Source organism: Aquarana catesbeiana, linkage group LG02 (assembly GCF_042186555.1).
Source record: "Aquarana catesbeiana isolate 2022-GZ linkage group LG02, ASM4218655v1, whole genome shotgun sequence".
Classification (NCBI taxonomy): Eukaryota; Metazoa; Chordata; class Amphibia; order Anura; family Ranidae; genus Aquarana; species Aquarana catesbeiana.
Genome location: NC_133325.1, coordinates 537,083,888 through 537,108,890, shown reverse-complemented (window position 1 = coordinate 537,108,890; position 25,003 = coordinate 537,083,888). Strand labels below are relative to the sequence as shown.

General features: G+C 43.1%; 1 protein-coding gene across 2 annotated transcripts in view; it reads left to right on the top strand.

Annotated features, from left to right (window-relative positions):
- LAMTOR5 (late endosomal/lysosomal adaptor, MAPK and MTOR activator 5) overlaps positions 1-25,003 on the top strand; it is a 169,185-nt gene that overhangs the window by 5,679 nt on the left and 138,503 nt on the right. For both annotated transcript variants that reach the window (XM_073615867.1, XM_073615866.1), the window contains exon 2: positions 9,082-9,143. In XM_073615867.1, the coding sequence (XP_073471968.1) occupies positions 9,082-9,143 (62 nt within the window). The remainder of the gene's footprint in view (positions 1-9,081; positions 9,144-25,003) is intronic.

Below are 25,003 nucleotides of genomic sequence, written 5' to 3'. Positions count from 1 at the left end.
TGCCCCAGCATGTGTTGTATGTCACCCTTCGTGGGAAGGGCCTGTATTAATTTCCTGACGTCTGCATCCTCAGAGCCAGCAGACCTCACTGGGCTATGAGAGCCCTCAGACCGGGGCATCAGGCTCATTGCCGGTAACGCTGGGGTAGGTAAAGGAGAGAGCGGGCGACTGTCAGATCTCACTGCCACTGCTGTCGTTTTCTTTGATGTCTGGCCTGGGATCTGGCTAGGCTCAGTGTCCTGCGGGCTCTGTCGAGTGGGCGCCATCTTGAACTGAACTGAAGGTGATTGAGGCGATTTAGTTCTCATTTGCAGCTCTATACAAGTCATTTATTCATTCATCTTGGATCCGGCCGACGCGCAAATCTTTGGTTCTCACGGACAGGAACTGGGTAATGTACGGATGGCCGGGTACGCTATGTGATATAGAGCCTCTGCCCTTCCTCGGCATGGGACTAAAAGGTCTGTAGGTGGAATTTAAGAAGCTGAAATGCGCTTTGGCCGCACAGAGCTCAGTCTCTCTGCTTTTTCACACTGCCATAGTCAAGCCACGCCCCCCCTTGAAAGAATTCTTAATTTACAGCATTTTTTCACACCTGCCTAAAACTAAAACTTTTGCACAGTACTGTGTATATACAGGGGTCTTGCAGTGCAGTGTGGTTCCCAGTGTGGAGAAACTGAGCTGCAGTTTCCAGTGCATGGGGGTGCCATTAGGATTAATGATGTCCTCACGCAGGGGCGGAGCTGGCGCGCAGCATGTGAGGACGTCTGGAGAGGAGCTCTCCCTGCAGATTCTAGATCCTGACCTAATCCTGTGAGCAAAAAGCCGGCGTTTTGCCCTGGACTGCTGGGGCATGAGTGGAGGACCCTCCGGAGAGCCTCAGGGTATGGTGAAGTATGGGCCTCCATGGCCAAAAACACTGGGGGAGAGACTGGCCCGTTATGCCTGGGGCTCTCAAGATGGCGCCGCGGAGAGAGGAGGATGAGGAATGGCCGCCGTTCCGGCAGCATGAGGACACAGACAGACCGATGCCTGCTTCCTCTGGTCGGGTGAGTCCCAGAGTACAGAGAGACCGCACTATACGCAGGGGGAGATCACTGGACAGGGAAGATGTGCTCATACAAGGTGCAGACAGGGCCCTGGAGGAGGAAGAAGAGCCGTCCCTTAAGCAAATAATGGCTGCCATACAGGGGTGTCAAACTAAGCTGCTAGATCATTTTGGGGAACTGCAAATGGAATTCTCCTTTATGAAACACGATATGCAGAAGCTTAGAGAAAAGGCCCAGGCTACTGATCATCGCATTGCTGCTCTGGAGGACACTGTTAGACCTATGAGCACTGATAACCAAGTCATTAAAAAGACCCTCTCTGAGCACACTCTTAAAATGGCCGACATGGAGGACCGCATGAGAAGAAATAACATAAGGCTGGTGGGGTTCCCTGAAGGAGTGGAAGGTAGCCATCCTGAGAAATTCTTGGAGGACTGGCTGAAAGAGAATATGGCCCCTGGAACTTTCACTGCTATGTTTGCCATAGAGAGGGCACACCGAGTACCAGGTAAACCCCCACCAAAGGGTGCAATCCCCAGACCCATGATAGCAAAGATTTTGCACTTTAGAGACAGAGAAAATATCCTGAAAGGAGCCAGGACAGGCCCTGAGCTGAAGTGCCATAATTATCGGATATCTATTTATCCTGATTTCTCTGCCACCACCCAAAAACAGAGGGCTTCCTTCTATCAGATAAAGAAACGGCTTAGAGAACTGAACCTGATGTACAGTATGCTATACCTAGCAAAACTACGCATTGTAGATAATGGCAAGGCGCATTTTTTTACCACCCCCACGGAGGCTTCTGACTGGCTGGATGCGAGGGGACGCCCGAGAGGAGGGGGTTCTCCAAGATCACCTTAATTCCATACATACAGATGGAGGGCATTTTGGGGGATGAGGGATGTCAGGGGAGAGAAATCTGGCAGATGCTGAGCTGATCTTTTACCACCCTTTTTTCCCCTGGTCCATTCTACATAATTTCAGGATGAACTGACTAGTGCCATCTGATGTGGCCTTATTCACCTGGCAGTCCGGAGAGCTACAGAGGGATTATGCTTTCTGCTTTCAAATGCTCAATTGTACTTTTAACACTGAAGGAATCTGCAGGTTTTTTTTCTCCTTTCGGAAACAAAGGTTTTTTTTCTTTACTTGAAACTTGAGGAGTGGAACAGGAATTTTTCCTCTCCTCACTGAACACATACATTTTTATTTTTTTTGTTATAGTTTTTTTTTCTTGTGGTTTTTTTCTCTCACACTGGAACTTACTCCTCACAGTGCTGGAGCCTGTGTGACTTTCTGAAGTCACACATCCGTTATAACCTCTTTTGGGTTAAAGGTTTTGGGAATGAAGTGCCTTGCAAGTTGGGGGCGGGTACGGGGTGGGGGGAGTGGACCAAGGGGGGAGGAGGGGGGGAGTAACTGGGAAAATTGTCATTATGCTTTATGTATGCTCATGATTGCAAGCTCATTTCAAGTTTCTGCTGTTTGCCTTGTATGTTGCTGCCCAACAGGGCAAGGGGAGGGAGTGATGGAGCCCTGGAAGATACCATACCGGAGTATTAGGAGAGAGGGGAGGGGAGGAGGTTCTTGCTTTATATACTATGGCTGTGAACCTTAAGCTGGCCATACACCTATAGATTATCTGCAGATTTTCTATGGTTAGATGGAAAAAGTGCAACAGATTTCTCCATGTTCGCTAAACTGTGTGGATGGAGGAATCTTCCACTTTTTCCATCTAACCATAGAAAATCTGCAGATAATCTATAGGTGTATGGCCAGCTTTAGAGTGATCTCTTGGAACGTTAGAGGTCTTAACTCCAAATTTAAAAGATCACTGGTCTTTGACTATCTCAAAAAATATAAACCACATTTAATATTGTTACAGGAAACACATCTGCAGGGCTCCAGGACTGTCTCTCTAAAAAGGGCGCATATTGCTGGGGCCTACCATGCAAGTTATTCTTCATATGCTAGAGGAGTGTCCACACTAGTAGCTAAATCCCTACCCATATGTATCCATGCAATTAAAACGGATATAAAGGGTAGATATGTTATCATTGTGATAAAAGTTTATAACAGATACATGACTTTTGTGAACTTGTATGTCCCGCCTCCCTTCTCCTTGTCTCATCTGGATGATATGCTTCAAGCGGCTTTTGAGATAGCGGAAGGGAGGATTTTCATTTTGGGAGACTTGAACGCGGTGGTGGATCCGACAATGGACAGGCTGGATGCACCGCCAAAAACGCCAACACCACTAGCGAAGTGGATGTCAGTTCACGGCTTCTGTGATGCATGGCGGGCGAGACACCCAGAGATTAGGGAATATTCTTGTTACTCTGAGACAAATAAAACATTGTCTAGGATAGACACTGTATTGGTTGAACCTGAGGGACTGCAAATGGTGGCTGGAGCGAGGTATTTACCTAGAGTGCACTTGGACCATTCACCTATACTAGTAGATATTGTAGTGGGACAGAGACAGGGAATCGACACTGGAGGATGGAGGCTAGTTGGTTACAGGAGGAATATGTTAAAATTAAATGTACTGAGACTATTCAAATGTTCTGGAAGGAAAACAGGGACGCTGGTTCTGATCTAATAAAGTGGGAGGCGTTCAAAGCTACTTTACGAGGGGTGTTCATGGCGGAGGTGAGTGGCTTCAAGAAACAATTGGCCTCTTCAATAATGAACAGGGAACGTGAGGTATCTTTAGCTGAGGCAGAATACGTTAGGCGACCGACTAGGGAGGGTTTGCGTGTTCTCCAGGATAAGACGCGGGCATACAAGGAAATACTGACTGACCAGACTACCAAACTCAGACTTGCGCAGCGTAGACGTATTTTTGAATTTGGGGACAAAAATAGTAGACTGTTGGCATATTTGGCACCACCAGAATACACACCCATATGTATAATGAGTATCTATGACCAAGGTGGGGTGGAGGTGAGTAATTCCCAGGGTATACTACAGGTCTTTACTAGAGGTCGACCGATATGGGTTTTTCCCTGGCCGATGCCGATATTTAGAAATTGCGGTGGCCGATGGCCGATATGTGATGCCGATATATTAGGCCGATTTTTATTTTTTTTTCCCTTCATCTCATAAAATCTAACAGTTAGACTCCTTTCACACTGGGGCGTTTTTCAGGCGCTTTTGGGCTAAAAATAGCGCCTGTAAAGTGCGTGTAAAACTGCTCCCCTGCAGGCTGTGTGAAAGCCCGAGTGCTTTCACACTGAGGCGATGCGCTGGCAGGATGTTTTAAAAAAAGTCCTGCAAGCGGCATCTTTGGATCGGTGTATACCGCTCCTCCACCACTCCTGCCCATTGAAATGAATGCGCACCGCTGCCGAAGCGCCTGCAAAGCGTTTCAGCAGCAGCGCTTCAGGGGCGCATTTAAACCCTTCCTCGGCTGCTAGCTGGGTTATAAGCGCCCTGCTAGCAGCCGAATAGCGCCGCTAAAATGACGGTAAAGCGCCGCTAAAACTAGCAGCATTTTACCGTCAACGCATGCCTGCTCCAGTGTGAGAGCAACCTTAAATGATACAGAAAATTTTTTACATTTAAACATTTATTAAACAAAACAAACCTCCAATCAGTTCACTTGTATGTAGAATTTAGATTAAAAAAAAAAAAAAAACTATATCTTAAATATTAAATACACAAAAACAGGTAATCAAAACTTTTGGATGAAAAAAAATGGGCTAACTTTACTGCTTAGTTTTTTTAAAATTTATTAGTGTATTTTTTCAAAAAATATTGCGTTTGAAAGACCGCTGCGCAAATACCGTGTGACATAAAATATTGCAACATCCGCTATTTTATTCCCTAGGGTCTCTGCTAAAAAAATTATATATAATGTTTGGGGGTTCTAAGTGATTTTCTAGCAGAAAATACAGGATTTCCACTTGTAAGCAACAAGTGTCAGAAAAGATTTAGTCTTTAAATGGTTAAACTGAGAGCTTCTACACAGGGAGCTCAGTTCATTCATAAGTGTAAACATTGTATCTTCAGGTTCTTTTTATCAGATTTGGCAGGCTGCCCAGAGGAGGGGAGAAGTCTCTTCACAGAAGTTTTCAGGCAACTTGTATTTACTTCTATTACAGAAGTCATTTGCAAGTCTGCTGATATCGGCCTTTTTTATCAACACAATCGGCCGATGCCGATTAAGTAAAAAACACCAAATATCGGCCGATATATCTGTCGACCTCTAGTCTTTACCCAGTTTTACAAAGAACTTTACAAGTCATGCATCCCACCGGGAGGTAATACACTGGAAAATTATCTGAATGATATTGATCTTCCTAGGTTAACAAATGTGGATCGTGAAGAACTGGAAGCTGATATAACTGTGGAGGAGGTTGAGGGGGCGATAGCTTCTTTTGCCCCTAGGAAATCTCCGGGCCTAGATGGTATACCCTCGGAATGCTATACTACCTTTAGTGGTGGACTGGCGCCCCGACTATTACGAGTGTTCTTGACTGCGCGGCGGGAGGGGAGACTTCCCCCCTCTATGAGAGAGGCCCTGGTGGTCCTTATACATAAAGGGGGAAAAGATCCTAAAGAATGTGAATCCTATAAACCCATCTCGTTGATGAATGTCGACACCAAAATTTTAGTGAAAGTATTGGCGGGGAGGCTACAGTCGGTAATTCTGAAGCTAGTTAACCCGGATCAGACGGGCTTTATAAAAGGGCGTTGTGCACAAATGAATGTTAGAAGGTTATTTATTAACCTACAGACTGACCATGACAATTCAGGGGAGAGAGTGGTGGCCTCTTTGGACACCAAGAAGGCCTTTGATTCGGTGGAGTGGGGCTATCTGTTTGGTCTCCTGGAGATATTGGGATTCGGACCTATATTTATATCCTGGGTGAAGCTGTTATACACTGACCCATTGATCAGGGTGAGGGTGAATGGAATTATATCTGAGCCCTTTCCTGTTCTCCGGGGGACCAGACAGGGGTGCCCTCTATCCCCCCTTCTTTTTGCTTTGGCCATAGAGCCTCTAGCGGCAAAACTAAGGGATACTCCTCACATGAATGGACTACGGGTGGGGGGGATTGAGGAGCGAATCTCCCTATATGCGGATGACATGCTCCTGTATCTGCAAGATCCAGGTGCTTCGTTATCCACGGCCTTCCGGTTGATACAGGAGTTCGGAGACTACTCTGGGTTCCGTATCAATTGGAGCAAATCGTCCCTGTTTGCTATGGATGACAGTGTCGGTCCCGGCGGATTCCCCCATTCAACTGTCCCAATCCTTTAAATATCTGGGAGTTGTGATTCAACTTCCCATTTTGGGGTATCTGGACCTTAATCTGAGACCGGTAATGGAAGCTCTTCGTGAGAAGGTGCAGCGGTGGAGGAATATGCCATTGACAGTGATGGGTCGCATAAACCTATTTAAAATGATTTACCTTCCAAAGCTGCTGTACATTCTATCGAACTCGCCTGTATATGTCTCGGTGAAACTATTTAAACGCATAGACTCCATTGTGGTAGATTTCTTGTGGGGAGCTAAGGACCCCAGGTTATCCCTAGCAATCCTGAAACTACCAATAACTCGAGGGGGGTTGGCTATGCCGGACATGAGATCCTATTTTTTCGCATCCCAAATGACATTCTTGCATTGGCGGTGCTTCCCCCAGATACCTAATGCCACTACTCTCTTGGAGGCGGCTGTGGCCACATCTCAGGAAACATTACTGAATATGCTGTTTGGAAAGGAGATACCAGGGAGAGGGGTGGGGTCTGTTATGGCACTACCAGGTAGGGTGTTTCACCTTTGCGCGCAGAGAATAATGAATGATCCGTTATGGTTATCACCTAATTGTCCTCTCTGGTACAATAGGTCCCTAAAAGAGTTCTGAAAAATAGAAGATGGGCATAGATGGACCAAATTTGGGATAAAATATCTTCATCATATATACCAGGATGGTAGGGTAACATCTTTTGCACAACTAAGGGAGCAGTTTGGTGTACCTAGGACCTGGCAGTTCAGATATACCCAACTGCAGCATGCAGCGACAGCTCAGTTCGGGGGGGGGGGGGGTGAAGGTACAAAACACAGCCTTGGAAAGGGTCCTGATTGACCCGGAACCGACTAGGCGTATATCTAGATACTACAAGGAGATTGGATTGGGAGGCCCTGACCTGACTGCTAAGACCAGAATTAGATGGATGACTTTCATTCCGGAACTGACTGAGGAATTGTGGCAGGAGGTACTCGATACATATCTTGTATCGGTGATTTCCTCCACGGACAGAATGATACAGCTTTGCTATTTACATCAGATGTACTACACTCCAACCAGATTATTTAAAATGCACAGGAGGGACAATCCAGAGTGTCATAAATGTGGGGGAGATGAGGGAACTTTCCTTCACATGGTATGGGATTGCCCTAAGATAAGACCATTGTGGTCCCAGGTGACCGAGTTCATATCTGACCACTTTGATCTTCCAAACATATGTTCTCCTATGAGGTGTCTGTTGGGGATTTTTGATCAAGAAGAGATTAATACGAATACAAAACGGTTTCTCAGACTTCTCTATTTTGGTGTGAGAAAACTGATTGCTCGAAGATGGATTCATGTTGAACAACTCACTTTGGGAATGTGGATAAAAATAATAAATGCTGATATACTTTTATATAGAATGACCTACGAGGCGAGAGGAGCCCCCAAAAAATTTAGGAAAGTGTGGTATAGGTGGACTGAGTCCAAAAATACTCTATTGGTAGAAGAGGAGGGGAGCAGTAGAGATGAAAGTATGTAGGTAATGATGAAGGTAAACAGTAGGGTGTTGAAAGAAAGGACGCATACAATATTATGAGCAGATTAATAATGAAGGAGGGAGGGGAGGGATTCCATCTAGGGGCTTTGTTCTTGGTTGAAACTAAGTTTCTAATGTTCATGTGGACTGTTCCGACGCTCTTCTTTTTGAGTGGTTCTTCAATAAAATATTATATATATATATATATATATATATATATATATATATATATATATATATATATATATATATATATATATATAATGTGTGTGTGTGTGTATGTATATATATATATATATATATATATATATATATATATATATATATATATATTTATAAAAAAAAAAAAAAAAAAAAAAAAAGAGCATTGAATGAAGTAAAGGCATCTCTACCATTGCAAGGAATAACTACAAAACAAGTGACACTGGATATGTTTTGTGTGTAGAGATATTATGATATTTTTTAAGGAGATGTACAACAACCTATTGGTTAAAGAATGTGATGTAACATGTCAATATGCTCAATAAAAATCTTGTTTAAAAAAAAAAAAAAAAAAAATTATATCCTCACGCATCTCCTGAGCGGCAGTGCATTTTTCTATGCGGGTGTTTGCGGCTATGGGAACAGGTGCAGTCCCGCAACGGTACCCAACTGCAAAGGTGTCAACCTAGCCTAGCAATCTTCCAGGACAACAATATTTTAACTACCGTGTTTGTTAAATAATGTTAATATTTTTCCCCTCATTTGCTTTGGTGATAATCTTCCTGGGACAAGGCGAATGGGAGAGGGTTTCAACCTTTGTTGTGTTTCCTGTAGATGAAGGAAACCAACCAATCCCCGGTAGCTGTCCTAAAAGGTTCTTGGAGAGAGAGATTTTTGTAAAAGTAACTACATTTTTGTGCTTTTTGAACTATTCGCATACAAATGTTTTTCTGTTTTCGTATGTCAAATTTGTTTTTAGCATTTTAAAAAAGTCTTTCGTTTTGTAATAACTTGATTGTGGTTTTTACATGAAGCATAATTTAGTGTGATTTGTAAAAGAAACTAAATCTATTGATCAAAATTATTATTTTTTTCTCTACTTATTGCCTTTAGAGTATATAGCAAATGTACTAATTTTTGAAAGACAATGTCACCATTTCCACCCATTAAATTGAAACTTTTGCATGTCTACCTATTGTGTCTAGAAATTCTTAGTCTGTGAAGTGTCTAACTGTTTTTTGTTGTGTTTTTTTTTTTTATTGCCTTGCAGGATGAAAAATCCCTCTGTTGTTGGAGTGATCTGCACTGACTCACAAGGTTTAAACTTGGGGTGTAAGTAAGTTTTGCTGATAACAGATAACTATGTAGTCAACATCTTGCTGTATGTGAGCTGTGTTCTGTGCACTTGTTGTGAGTTCATGCAAGTCTGTATATTTTATGCTAAAATCCTATAGGAACGTGTAGAATACCAGGCCTTATATGGCATTTAAAAATTTAAAAACAATTGCATCAGAGACCTGACCACATTACTGAAATTCCATTCTTCAACATGGAAAAAGCAGCAGAAAGGTCACCAAATTTTCATACCATCTGTACCCCTATGCCAAGCAACAATGATTAACCTACATCAGGTATATGCAATTAGCGGACCTCCAGCTGTTGCAGAACATGAGGCATAGCAAGACTGTCAGCCACAAGCATGAAACCCAGAGGCAGAGGCATGATGGGACTTGTACTTTTGCAACAGCTGGAGGTCTGCTATTGCATATCCCTGACCTATGATTTTCGTTCGCACACTTGGGCACTACTTTTTAAATGCATTTTTGCAAAGACAACACAAAAATTCTCCACAAAATATCCTACAGTTTGTTTGTTTTTTTTTGTCACGATCCACAAATGTATGTAATTGTGAACAAAAAAAAAAAAAAATGAAAATCTTATGGTGCTGGTTTTACTTGTAACTTTATTTCTATTCATTTTAGCAACACAAAATATCTCTTAACCACCTCAATACAGGGCACTTTCACCCCCTTCCTGCCCAAGCCATTTTTTATCATTTCTTCCCCACAAATAGAGCTTTCTTTTGGTGATATTTGATCACCTCTGTGGTTTTTATTTATTGCGCTATAAACAAAAGAAGAGGGACAAGTTTAAAAAAAACACTATTTTTTAATTTTTGCTATAATAAATATCCAATATTTTTTTTTTAAACACATTTTTTCCTCAGTTTAGGCCAATATGTATTCCTCTACATATTTTTAGTAAAAAAATTGCAATAAGCATATATTGCCTGGTTTGCACAAAAGTTATAGCGTCTACAAAATAGGGGATAGATTTATAGCATTTTTAAAATTTTTTTTTTTTTTTTTACACTAGTCATGGCGGTGATCTGCGATATATTATTTATTTTTTTTTTTTACTGTGACATTGAGGCGGACATATCAGACACTTTTGACACATTTTTGGGACCATTGACATTTATACAGCGATCCGTGCTATAAAAATGCATTGATTACTGTGTAAATGTGACTGGCAGGGTAGGGGTTAACACTAGGGGGTGATCGAGGGGTGAAATGTGTGTCCTAGGGAGGTGATTCTAACTGTGGGGGGCAGGGACTGACTGGGGGAGGTGACCGATCGGTGTCCCTATGTACAAGGGACACACCATCGGTGTTTACATACACAGATCCACGGTCCTGCTCAGTTGCTGGGAAATCGCGGGTGCCCGGCGGACATCGCGGCCGCCGGGCATGCGCATCGGGTTCCCAGTGATGCGCGCGCCCCCTAGTGGCTCAGGAAGGCGATCACGTCATATGACGTCCGTCCAGAACGAGAGCTGCCTCGTCCCACCGTCATATGACAGTGGGCGGGCAGCTAGTGGTTAAACTGACATTTACACATGTGCGTAAAATTTGAGACGGGTATTAGTGTATTCAAGAGTGACTATAGACCAGTGGTTATCAACCCTGTCCTCGGGGCCCACTAACAGGCCAGGTTTGCAAGATAACTGAAATACATCACAGGTGATATAATTTGCTGCTCAGTGATTGCAGTATTCTAGTCTGCATCTCCCCAAGATAATACATAAAACCTGGCCTGTTAGTGGGCCCTGAGGACAGGGTTGATGACCACTGCTATCGACCATGAAATATGTCAAAGTTGTAGAAAATACGCTTCAACTTTGCAGATTGGCACCAAGCAAAATTAAACATATACATTGTAAATGTGTCAAAACGGAGATGTTGTATTCATCAGAATTTTCAGTAGGCACTGTGTAATCAAAGAAAGTTAAAAAAGCAGCACACTTTGCCACAAGTTGGCTAAAATGACTAAAAATGCAACCCCATCCCCCTTAATGTCAAATAATGCCAAAAATTGACAATTCTACAATAGATTCATTACAGCTCAAAAATCACCCTAAACTACGAAACCGTGTCAATACTCATCAGTCTCATCCTTATCACTGTCATCAAAGCTATCATCCAATGTAGCTTTTCCTCTTTTTCTTGGGAAACATTCGCACAATTTTTGCACCAACATAAATCAGTACAAGACAGTCTTGCAGACATACAGGAACATCTTCCAGTCTCACATTTGCCTTGCTTGCAACTGCAGTGGACTACCTGCAACACACTTTCAGGGGCAGGATTTCCAGTCATCCAGGTCACTGTTAACTTCCCATCCTCGAGGTCCCACCCATTGTCATTGGGTGACGGGGCAGGCATTATACCTTTCAGAGAATGTCTCATTATGGCTGCTTGGTAGTTTGCCCTTTTACAGTGTTAGTAAAGGGCATCACTTTTCAGAGGCATGGATAGTTCTGGCAAAGCTGACAATGCCATGCAGAATGCTTTGTATCTTGCATTGTTCAATTTTTTTTGCAGGTGACTGGCCATACAGGTGGCACACATATTTGCAAAGTAGTTCAAAGGTAGACTGGCCCAGGTTAGAACTGATACCCAGATTTGTAAATGCAGTCAGGTATTCCTTTTTCTCGCCATAAAAGGCGCTTGTAGAGTCACAATCTGAGAAAGTATGGATCCCAAAAGGTGCCACACACTGGTGCCAAGAGCTGATGACAAGAGCAGTCAATGATCCTTGTTTTGTTGCCAACCCCTGTGAAAAATACAAGCTGATAGACAGGCTACCTCATCCATCAGGTACAGAAACAACGGAGTCAACTGTGATAAAACACCAAGTACAACAGCTGGTCTGCAAAGACCAAATTCAATTACCTCTATCAATACTACAGATAACACAAGGACACTTTTTATAGTGCAGCATTGATGTTAAAGATGTTTCTTTGTGACTCTCCCGGTATGAAATGCCTGTGGCCACCCACGTTCGATGATTTAAATGTGAGTGAAGCAAAATCTGTTGTCACTTGAACTGTATAATCTGATTTGCTGGATTACTGGTGCAACTGAGGAACTAACACTGACCCATTATGTTGATATTCCTGATGATTTTAACCTAAAGGTTCGATCTGTCAAGACATTGTGGGCCGGAGGCAGACACCTAAATCATTGTGTCTTGGTCTAACTTCGCCATTTAACAGGTTCATCACAAATTGTGTCACTTTTTTTCTAAATATAAAGGAGGGTTTACAAACTCTTAATGAAGTTGAAGATTTGACGTGATCATGAGGAATGTGACACCAGGGTGTTTTTTCATGCAAAACATGCTACATGGAAGCATCAAACTGTAGTCATCAAGACACCCAATACTGATGTGGAAGTGATTGCTTTAAAACGGAGTTCCACTAAAAAGTGGAACTTCCACTTAACAGTCTCCTTCCAGCCACATTTGACACCTTTCAGGGGAGGGGGAATGGGTACCTGTTTTTGACAGGTACCGTCCCCCACTTACGGAGATGGCACTGTCCCTCGGAAGTTCGGCCCCCTTACTCCGCCACCGAGCAAATTGGAAAGCGCAGTGCGCTTCGCGCATGCGCAGTAGGGAACCGCATTCACTGCTGGTTTCCCTTACTAGGAATAGCTTTGGCAGCAGCCGATCCGAAAATCAGCTGGGGTGCCGACATTGCGTTAACCCTGGACAGGTAAGTGTCCTAATATTAAAAGTCGGCAACTGCAGTATTTGTAGCTGCTGGCTTTGAATTTTTTGTGGGGGCGCTGTAGCTCCTCTTTAAGTCTTCAGCAAGATTTACCATTGGTTGTATTTGTCATCAGCTCTTGGCACCAATGTTTGTTTGGCACTTATTGGGATTCATACCTTCTCAGGTTATGACACTACAAGCGCCTTTTATTGCAAAGACAAATAGGTATTTTCTGTTTTCTGAACTTTGCAAATGTGTGTGCCACCTGTTTGGCCAGTAATCTGCAAAAAATGTGAACGATGCAAGATACAAAGCATTCTGCATGGCATTGTCAGCTTTCGCAGAACTATCCATGCCTCCGACAAGTGACGCCTTACTACTTAAATGGCAAACTACCAAGCAGCCATAATGAGACATTCTCTAAAAAGTATGTGTGCTCCGTCACCCATTGGCAATGGATGGCACCTCGAGGATTGGAAGTTAACAGTGACCTGAATGACTAGAAATCCTGCCCCTGAAAGTGTGTTGCAGGTAGTCCACTGCAGTTGCAAGCGAGGCAATTGTGAGATTGGAAGATGTTCCTATATGTCTGCAAGACTGTCTCTTGTACTGATTTATGTCAGTGCAAAAATTGTGCAAATGTTTCCCAAGAAAAAAGAGGAAAGGGCTAAATTGGATGATGGCTCTGATGACGGTTTATCCACCTAAAGTACTAGAATGATAAAAAATACTAAAATAGTAATACATCAAAGTACTGTAGTGATTCCAAACGTACAGTGCCTTGCAAAAGTATTCACCCACCTTGGCATTTTTCGTGTTCTGTTGCCTCACAACCTGGAATTAACATGGATTGTTTGAGGATTTGCATCAGTTAATTTACAGAACATGCCCACAACTTTGAAGATTTTTTTTTTTTTTAATGGGGAAACAAACAACAAATAGGACAAAATAACAGAAAAAAGTTATTGTGCATAACTATTCACCCCCCTAAAGTCAATACTTTGTAGAGCCACCTTTTGCCGCTATCACAGCTTCAAGTCGCTTTGGATAAGTCTCTCCCTGAGCTTGCAACATCTTACCACTGGGATTTTTGCCCATTCCTCCTTGCAAAACTGCTCCAGCTCCTTCAAGTTGGATGGTTTGTGCTTGTGAACAGCAATCTTTAAGTCTGACCACAGATTTTCTATTGGATTGAGGTCTGGGCTTTGACTAGGCCATTCCAACACATTTACATGTTTCCCCTTAAACCACTCAAGTGTTGCTTTAGCAGTGTGTTTGGGGTCATTGTCCTGCTGGAAGGTGAACCTCCCTCCTAGCCTCAAATCGCACACAGTGGTACAGGTTTTGCTCAAGAATATCCCTGTTTTTAGCACCATCCATCTTTCCCTCAACTCTGACCAGTTTCCCAGTCCCAACTGCTGAAAAACATCCCCACAGCATGATGCTGCCACCACTATGTTTCACTGTGGGGATTGTGTTCTTTGGGTGATGTGATGTGTTGGGTTTGCGCCAGAGATAGCGTTTTTGATGGCCACAAAGTTCAGTTTTAGTCTCATCAGACCAGAGCACCTTTCTCCATACGTTTTGGGTGTCTCCCAAATGCCTTTTTGCAAACTCAAAACGTGCCATTTTCTTTTTTGCTCAAAGTAATGGCTTTCTTCTGGCCACTCTGCCATAAAGCCCAACTCTATGGAGCGTTCGGCTTATTGTCGTCCTATGTACAGATACTCCAGTCTCTGCTGTGGAACTCTGCAGCTCATCCAGGGTTACCTTAGGTCTCTGTGCTGCCTCTCTGATTAATGCCCTCCTTGCACGGTCCGTGAGTTTTGGTGTGCGGCCGTCTCTTGGCAGGTTTGCTGTTGTGTCATGTTCTTTCCATTTGGTTATGATAGATTTGATGGTGCTCCTAGGGATCATCAGTAGCATAAAATGCTAAAAATAGAAAAAAAGGTGCAAACGTGCAGGTAATTTTCACAAAACAAATGACAGTCCAAAGTCCAGCACCAAAAAGTGCTTCTGTGAAGTACTGTGACTTTAAATTTTCGTGCAATCTTCACTAAACTTTGTGCATGTGTCTAACATACACCCTGGTGATCCCCTATTAGGTGAATGCTTACCTTGAAGTGTGTGACCTCACAATTAAGCTTGGTCAAAACCAGCTTTTAGTCTCTCTGGGACTAGCACAGTGCGTTCCCCCTTGTATCTCCTCGGCAGTATCGATAATATATGCAATAGAAGGAGCCAACAATAGTGCTTATATCCTTTAAAAGCATGTGTTTATTTAAAATTATATGGTTCAACTCACATTTATCGGGTGCTCCAGTGCACCAACTATATAGGCATAAATCACAAGAAACCCAGGGGGATTCTACCCACTCTGGACTGTCATTTGTTTTGTGAAAATTACCTGCACGTTTGCACCTTATCTTCTATTTTTAGCACTTCAGTTGCCTTTCATGGATATGATCTATATTATATATTGCTGCATTTGTTTGATTATGTTTGGACTTACTACAGTACTTTAATATATCGCTATTTTAGTATTTGACATTCTAGCACTTTATGTGGATAAATGGTCACAGTGTGGCACATTAGACAATTTTTTATTCATTTATTTACACATTGATGTGTGAGTGTGTAGAGTGCTGCTTGCCTAGACACTGGGGTAGATTTACTAAAACTGGTGCAGCTGTGCTTGGTAGCTAATCTGCTTCTAACCTCAGCTTGTTCAATTAAGCTTTGGCAATAAATTCTGTAAGCTGATTGGTTTCTATGCATAGCTGCACCAGATTCTGTGTGCACCAGTTTTAGTAAATCCCCCCCCTACTGTTTCTTATTTTAGGGTGATTTTTGAGCTGTAATCAATCTATTGTAGAATTGTAAATTTTTGGCATTAGGGGAATGGGTTTGCATTTTGAGTCATTTCAGCCAACTTGTGGCAAAGTGTGCTGCTTTTTTAACTTTCTTTGATTACACAGTGCCTTCTGAAAATTCTGATGACTACAACATAGTTTTAAAACATTTACAATTCACTCTTGAGTATACTAAAGCACCAATACCTGTCTCTCAAATGTTACGCACATGTGTAAATTTCAGTTTGAGAGATTTTGTTACAATAGAAATAAAGATACAAGCAAAACCAGCGCCATAAGATTGTTTTTTTTTTTTTGGTTCAGTTACATGGATCGTAACAAATAAGCGGCAGGATATTTTGTGGAGAACTTTTAACATAAAGCCCATAGAGGTGTTGTCTATGCAAAAATGCATTTAAAAAGTGTGGGAACGAAAATTCTTTTTTTTACTAATTCACCTTATGGCCTACTGGCATTCTTTTGCAGTCCTATGATTTAGCTGTTTGCTGCCAGAGCCGTTTTTGCACACAAGTTTAAAAAAAATCATTTCAGCCTAAAGATTGCATAAACCCCCAAAACATTACATATTTTCTGAAAGCAGACACCCTAGAGAATAAAATAGTGGTAGTTCCAATTTTTTAAGTTGCGTAATATTACCGCAAAGGTCACAGGTAAAATATCAGTAAAAAATACTATTTTTAAAAGTATTTTAGGGCATACAAACGCAATGAATTACCATATATTTTGGTAAAATTAGATGAAATTTCACTGAGTAAATAGATATCCAACATATCAAACCTTAAATTTGTGTGTGCCCGTGAAATGCCCAGCAAACTGCCAGGAGTCTGGCGGACAAGATGGGAGAACTAGAGCTACTGTTGTTCGAGGAGGATTTTGTAGGAATTTCAGAGACTTGGTTCAAAAGCTCTCATGATTGGCTGGCAACAATTCAAGGGTATTCCCTATATTGCAGGGATAGAGGGTAAAAAAGGGGGAGGGATATGCCTGTATATCAAAAATTATGTACAAGTGAATGTGAGAGATGACATCACTAATGGAGCAAGGGAGGAGGTGGAATCCTTATGGGTAGAGCTGCAAAGGGCTGAAACTAAGGGGGAAAGTAATACTGGGAGTATGCTATAGGCCCCTTAATCAGAGGGAGGAGGCATAGGCGGACGACCTATCTCAATTTAGATTAGCGGCAAGGATGGGAAGTGTCATAATGGGGGATTTTAACTACCCAGACATAGACTGGGTGGAAGGCACAGCGCATTCATCTAAGGCTCGCCAGTTCCAAAATGTCTTGCAGGACAATTTCATGGGTCAGATGGTAAATGCACCAACTAGAAACAAAGCGTTACTAGACCTACTTATTTATTACCAACAATACAGACCTGATCACAGATGTAAAAATACAGGGCAATTTAGGAAACAGCGATCACAGGTCAATTTGTTTCAGTATAAATCACACTAATAGGAAACATGAGGGGAATACAAAGACACTGAATTTCAAAAGAGCCAACTTCCCTAAACTACAAGCCTTGCTAGAAGATACAAATTGGGATAAAATCTTAGGAACAAAGAACAAGGAGTTGAGTATGCTTTAAGAGCATATTAAAGGCATTAGCCAGTGCATCCCATTGGGAAATAAATTTAAAAGTCCTAGGTGGCTTAACTCCAATGTAAAAATGCATATGAAAGAAAATGCCTTCAAGAAATACAAGGCTGCGGGATCATCATCAGCATTCCAAGTTTACAAAGAATGCAACAAGAAATGTAAGGGTGCAATCAGGGCGGCTAAGATAGAACATGAAAAGCACATAGCGGAGTAGACTAAGAAAAATCCCAAGAAATTCTTTAAGTACATAAATAAAAAGGGAGGTCAGATCATATTGGTCTCATAAAGAATGATCAAGGGAATCTGGATGGAGGAGATGGGAGGGCCCGTGGAACTCAGAATACATCTTATGTTTAAGTCACCCTGTGCTATCCTGGCACAGGGTGAGTGAGAAAATATATCTTGGACTACTTAAAATGGGACAGTAATATTTGTCCACAATATCTCCCAGGATGTATGTAGAGACTATTATTGGTTTGGTTGATTCTGAACTCAACCTGTTAATTGAGTGAGCTGATCACATTAGCCTCCAGGACTGGCTAGGAGCCGAACTGTTGATGAATAGGCTGAGGAGGGGGGAGATTGTTGTTTGTATTGTTAATTGTAATTAGCTCCAGCTATTGTGTTTATACTACTGTGTGAAGCTCGGTGCCCACAAGTCTGTCATCTGGTCTGGGTAAATTTTTTTAGTTAATTAGCTCATGTTAATTAGGTTACAATTGTATTATTAGAGGAGGTTCCAACGGCATATAAAGTCTTGTAACTTTGATTCTAAATAAACACTTCATGGTAGCAACAAGCAAGAGTCGCCTTGTTTTGTGCTCAGAGAGGTTGGAATATCTGATATCTGTATACAGACTGGGAGGAAGTGGTATATGACGGAAGCACTCAAGCGGAGTGTGGGACGTTCCGTGACATTGGTGGCAAGCAGCGGGAAAGCTTCCTGCAGTCTGGGACATCCAAACTTCCATCTGGATCCAAGGTCCAGATAGCAGGAGAGGAGAGGTACAGATACCAGCCACCATGGATGAGGAATTCAGAAGGAGGTTGCGAGAGATGCAGATACAGCACAGAGGACCAGTATCGGAGCAGGTCCTGCTGGGATGGTGATTCTATTCGCTGCAAACTCTGGAAGGAAGCGCTAGCCCGTGAGCAGCGACACCAGGGAAAAGTTCTCCCCTCCATCGAGGAAAGGTACTGGTCGCAGTACGGACTGCGGTTGCGGTTTTTGGGAGAAAAACCACACAAGAAGCAGACAGCTGAATTAAGCAGGCTGGTCTGGGCAGAGGTAAAGCTGGATGAGAGCTACAGAGCCCTCCGGTGGCATGTATCCCAAGCATGATCCTGGATAGCGGATGACAGCCCAACGGAAGGCTTAAGCTACGGCGGCTTGGGACTGTTGTATGTGAAGCTGACAGGGGACTCTAACTTTGGGAGTGATTTGGAGTGGCGGGTGGACGAAATCATGGATTTCAGAGAAGGGCTACTGAACAGTTCGGAAGTGCACTGGGCACAGGAAGATTTGGAGTTTCTGGCCGTTCAGGAATGGGAGCTAGAGATCGCCTACAGACGGCTGCTAGACATTGCTCAGTGCCAGGGCTGGGCTCCCTTTGCCTGAGACTATCAGAAAATACCAGCTGACAACCCGGAAATCCTGGCTGAAGAGTCGGCAATGTGGCAGAGCAATAGTGTGCTTTGCCAACCTGCCCCCACAGCTAGGGAGGCGGAGGTCTTATGGCGGATGCAGCAAGTGCTGACTGACCTTGATGATCCTGTTTCTGCATGGGATGATCTTGGATGGAGGAATGTGCCTGTCCAGCAGCATGCCAGAGAATCTGCAGCAGAAAATCTGGAGATTGCCATCCCCAAACCTGAAGTGCTGACAACCGGGCAGAGCTCTGCTAACCTCTGCCCAGCACTGATAGCATCTTCTGGATTCCATGGACAGGAGATGGTGAACCTCCATCCCCAGACACCAGTTGCAGAGACAGGGGATTTGATAAACTTTTTTGCTGAGGAAGAACCATCGGGTGAGCCCCCAGCAGAAGAGTTGGGATTAGGGCCAAACTTCATTGCGCTCTGCTCAGCACTGATGGCATCTTCTGAGTTCCACGGACAGGAGATGGTGAACCTCTATCCACAGACACCAGTTATAGAGTTAGGGGATTTAATAGACTTTTCTGCTGAGGAAGAACAACCTGATGAGCCTCCAGCAGAAGAGCTGCTATTGGGGCCAAACTTCACTGTGCCTTGCCCAGCACCAACAGCAGTATCTGTGGAGTTACAACAAACTTCTCCAGCTGAAGATCTGGCAACCGGACAGAGGGTCCAAGACCTCTGCCCCACACCTGTGGCAGTTTCGGAGGCCCAGGGTGAGAAGGTGGCAATCACTTCCCAGCAGCAGATACAGGGGGAGAAGGGAGAGGAGGTGTGTGTTGTCCCTCCCCAACAGTTGGTCAGGGTGGAGGAAGCGGCCTTCCCTCCCCAGCAAAGATCAGTGCACCTGGGAGACAGTACCATAGACATGTCGTCCAAGCAACCAGATGAGGGAATGGAAAAGGAAGCAGCCGGCTCACCTCCCCAATGGCAGCTACACAGTTTGGGAGTGGAGGAAGCCAGCCTCCTGCCCCAACGGTTAGCCGGAGCGGAGGATGCGGAGTCCCCAGCAGAAGTGCTGGCAACAGGGCAGAGTGTTACCAACCTCTGCCCAGCACCGGCAACAACTACAGAGTTCCAGGGAGGCGGGGCAGTCTGCCTCCCTCCCCAACAGTTAGCCGGAACAGATGGTGTGGGGTTTCCAGCAGAAGGGCTGGCAACAGGGCCGAGTACTGCTGGACTCTGCCCTCAACTAACAGGAGATGGATTTCCTGTGAAGGTGGATGGGACTTCAGTCTCCACTTGTATACTCCAGGGATGCTGGGCAGTCGGCCCAGATCCCCAACAGCATGACAGAGTGAGCCCAGTCCCCCTGTCTTCTCTCCAGCGGCAGAAAGGACTCCAGGGAGAAGGGGCAGTCCAGGCCTCTCCCCAGCGGCAGATATGTTCTCTGAGTGAGGCAGAGGTTGGCTGGGTGAGTAATACTCTGTTTGGCACAATTTATTTGGGGTACTGTGTGGGTACAGGTATTAGAGGACTGGAACTACTTACTAACTTCGGAGTCAACCCGTCTGGGGTCTCCTCCTGCGTTAGTCTTCTGCCGAAAGGGGAGAGATGTGACGGTAGGGCCCGTGGAACTCAGAATACATCTTATGTCTAAGTCACCCTGTGCTATCCTGGCACAGGGTGAGTGAGAAAATATATCTTGGACTACTTAAAATGGGACAGTAATATTTGTCCACAATATCTCCCAGGATGTATGTAGAGACTATTATTGGTTTGGTTGATTCTGAACTCAACCTGTTAATTGAGTGAGCTGATCACATTAGCCTCCAGGACTGGCTAGGAGCCGAACTGTTGATGAACAGGCTGAGGAGGGGGGAGATTGTTGTTTGTATTGTTAATTGTAATTAGCTCCAGCTATTGCGTTTATACTACTGTGTGAAGCTCGGTGCCCACAAGTCTGTCATCTGGTCTGGGTAAATTTTTTAGTTAATTAGCTCATGTTAATTAGGTTACAATTGTATTGTTAGAGGAGGTTCCAACGGCATATAAAGTCTTGTAACTTTGATTCTAAATAACAGTTCATGGTAGCAACAAGCAAGTGTCGCCTTGTTTTGTGCTCAGAGAGGTTGGAATATCTGATATCTGCATACAGACTGGGAGGAAGTGGTATATGATGGAAGCACTCAAGCGGAGTGTGGGACGTTCCGTGACAGCGAAGGTATTGAATTCATACTTCTCCTCAGTCTTCACGAGGGAATATGGGGGGGCTTCAGTAACCAAAACTGTGTATGTTTATCCTCACGTCACAGGAAGCACCCTCATGGCTAACAGAGGACAGAATTAGAAATAGACCTGAAAAACTAAACATTAATACATCACCAGGACCAGATGGCTTGCACCCGAGGGTTCTTAACCACTTCAGCCCCGGAATGATTTAACCTCCTTCCTGACCAGAGCACTTTTTGCGATACAGCACTGCATCGCACCCAAACAAAATTGACGTCCTTTTTTTTTTTTTTTTTTTTTTCCCCACAAATAGAGCTTTCTTTTGGTGGTATTTGATCACCACTGCAGTTTTTATTTTTTGCGCTTTATTTTTTGCTCGATAAACAAAAAAAGCGACAATTTTGAAAAAAAAGCAATATTTTTTACTTTTTGCTATAATAATATCCCCAAAAAATATATATAAAAAAAAACAAATTTCTCAGTTTAGGCCGATATGTATTCTACATGTTTTTGGTTAAAAAAATCGCAATAAGCGTATATTGATTGGTTTGCGCAAAAGTTTTAGCGCCTACAAAATAGGGGATAGATTTATGGCATTTTTATTATTTAATTTTTTTTATTAGTAATGGCGGTGATCTTTGATTTTTATCGTGACTGCGACATTATGGCGGACACTTTTGACACCATTTTGGGACCATTGTCATTTATACAGGGATCAGTGCTATAAAAATGCACTGATTACTGTGTAAATGACACTGGCAGGGAAGGGATTAAACACTAGGGGGCGATCAAGGAGTTATGTGTGTCCAAAGGAAGTGTTCTAACTGTGATTCATTAACTAGATTAATTACAGCTCAAAAATCAAAGAGGATTAGTATCGTCCGCAAATACAGAACTGTTAACTCCATCCTCTCGGTCGCTTATGAACAAATTGAATAAGTGGTCCCAGCACAGAACCCTGGGGACACCACTTTTCACCCCTGACCATTCCGAGTATATCCCATTTATCATCACCCTCTGAACTCGCCCTTGTAGCCAGTTTTCAATCCATGTACTCACCCTATGGTCCATGCCAACAGACCTTATTTTGTACAGTAAACATTTACGGGGAACTGTGTCAAATGCTTTTGTAAAATCCAGATACACCATGTCTACGGGCCTTCCTTTATCTAGATGGCAGCTCACCTACTCGTAGAACGTTAATAGATTGGTTTGGCAAGAACGATTCTTCATGAATCCATGCTGATTACAGCTAATGATGCCGTTTTCATTACCAAAATCTTGTATATAGTCCCTTATCTCCAAGAGCTTGCATACTATTGATATTAGGCTAACTGGTCTGTAATTCCCAGGGATGTTTTTTGACCCTTTTTTAAATACTGGTGCTACATTGGCTTTTGTCCAATCAGCTGGTACCATTCCAGTCAGTAGACTTTTCAGTAAAAATTAGAAACAATGGTCTGGCAATTTCTTGACTGAGTTCCCCAAGGACCCTCTGGTGCAAGCCATCTGGTCCCAGTGACTTATTAATGTTACGTTTTCCAAGTCTATTTCTAATTCTGTCCTCTGTTAGTCATGAGGGTGCTTCCTGTGATGTCATGAGGATAAACCCTGCAGTTTTGGTTACTGAAGCCCCCGATTCCCTCATAAAGACTAAGAAGAAGAATACATTCAATACCTTCACCATCTCCCCATCCTTTGTAACCAGATTTCCTTCCTCATTCTTTATGGGGCCAATATGGTCTGTCCTCCCTTTTTTATTGTTTAATATACTTAAAGAATTTCTTGGGATTTTTCTTGTTCTCCTCCGCTATGTGTCTTTCGTGTTCTATCTTACCCGCCCTAATTACACCCTTACATTTCTTATTGCATTCTTTGTAAATTCTGAATGCTGATGAACCCCCCGCCTTGTATTTTTGAAGGCCTTCTCCTTTTGCTTTTATATGCATTTTTACATTGGAGTTAAGTCATCCAGGACTTTTGTTCGCTCTTTTAAATTTTATTTCTCAATGGGATGCACTGGCTAATGGCCTTATTTAATATGCTCTTAAAGCAAACCCATCTCTCCACCGTGTTCTTTGTTCCTAAGATATTATCTCAATCCTTTCTCTGTAAAAAAAGACGCTTGAGAGGGGATATGATTTCAATGTACAAATACCGTACTGGTGACTCCACAATAGGGATAAAACTTTTCCGCGGGAATTTAAAAAGACACGTGGACATTCACTAAAATTAGAAGAAAAGTGGTGTAACCTTAAACTGCGTAGAGGGTTCTTTACTGTAAGAGCGGTTAGGATGTGGAATTCCCTTCCACAGGCAGTGGTTTCAGCGGGGAGCATCGATAATTTCAAAAAACTAATAGATAAGCACCTAAGTGACCATAACATACAGGCATATACAAATTAATACTGACATAAAATCACAGGTTGGACTTGTGTCTTTTTTCAATCTCGCCTACTATGTAACTATGCAAACTTTAACACCTTATATTTTCCATAGGCAACGCTTTAAAAGCCCCCCTACAGGTCATCATGTTAGCGTTAGAGGAGGTCTGGTGCTAGTAAAATTGCTTTCACTCTGGCGTGCGCGGCAGTATGTGACATGTACTCTGTCATTTGAATCCCTTGCCCTGGTTTATACCCCTACCTTTTATTTTTTATTAAATAGTTTTTTATTAAGGTTTTTGTAGTTTTACAAAAAAACACAAGAAAAAACAAGAAGTGGGAACATAAAATAGTGTTCTTGCACCCTGCTTCTCTTCCAAATTTGTGTCCAAACATGATCCACCTTTTTCAATTTACCACCATGTGCTGCAGTGCGTAATAGTGGTACTATGCTCTCACCAAATGTTTTTTGACCCCTTTTACACAGTAAATGGGCCTATACAGACATCGGTAAGGATGAGCTCTGGCGTGTTCGCACAGCCCACGTGCAGAGCCCGTCAGGAAGTCAGCACTGCGCTGCACTAATCGCAGGCAGTGAGACATGCGCGGCTGCAGAGATCGGGAAATGTCTCACTGCCTGTGATCAGTGCAGTGCTGACTTCCTGGTGGGCTCTGCACGTGGGCTGTGTGAACACACCATAGCTCATCCTTAGACATAGGTATAAACTTTCTCACAAGTAGCTTTCCAGCTCCGCAGCTTTCTAGGACCTCCAAGTTGTGCCCTCTCACATCTTATTTCTTCCGTTCACTTATTGGCCACAAACAACAAAAGTAATAGAAGTACCATAATGCAATCTCCCAAATGTGCGCTTACATTGTTTTTAATGCTGGCACAAAGCATTTTCATAGTAATATGTTACCCTCGGTACAACCTCTAAGTTGGCTCCTCCAACTTCCGGCGTGCGCTCCATGCATCGGAAGTGACATCCCAACGTGAATCAACGCGTTTCGTCTAGCATGATGTCATCTCTGACGAACATTGTCCCTGATGTCAAGCTAGATGAAACACGTTGAATGAGTATCTTTTGGTACCTCTTTATCGCTTTTGTTGCTTGTGGCTAATGAGTGAATGGAGGTGAGAAAAGGTAAAAAAGCACAGTTTAGAGGTCCTGGACGGCTGGAAGGCTGCTTGTGCGGAAGTGTATACCTGTGCCTGTATCGGCCCATTTATTGTGTAAGGGGTCGAAAACTTTTGGTGAGTGCATAGTACTATTATGTGGAGCATCTTCTGGTTAAATTGGAAGAGGTGAATCATGTTTGACGTGATTTGGAAAAGAATCTGTGTGCAAGAACACTGTTCATAAGAAAAAGGTTTTACATACAGCTGAAAGATTTTTGTGCAATGGTTTTGGACAGTTTGAGCACTGATTGATAATATGTATGAGCTTTGATCA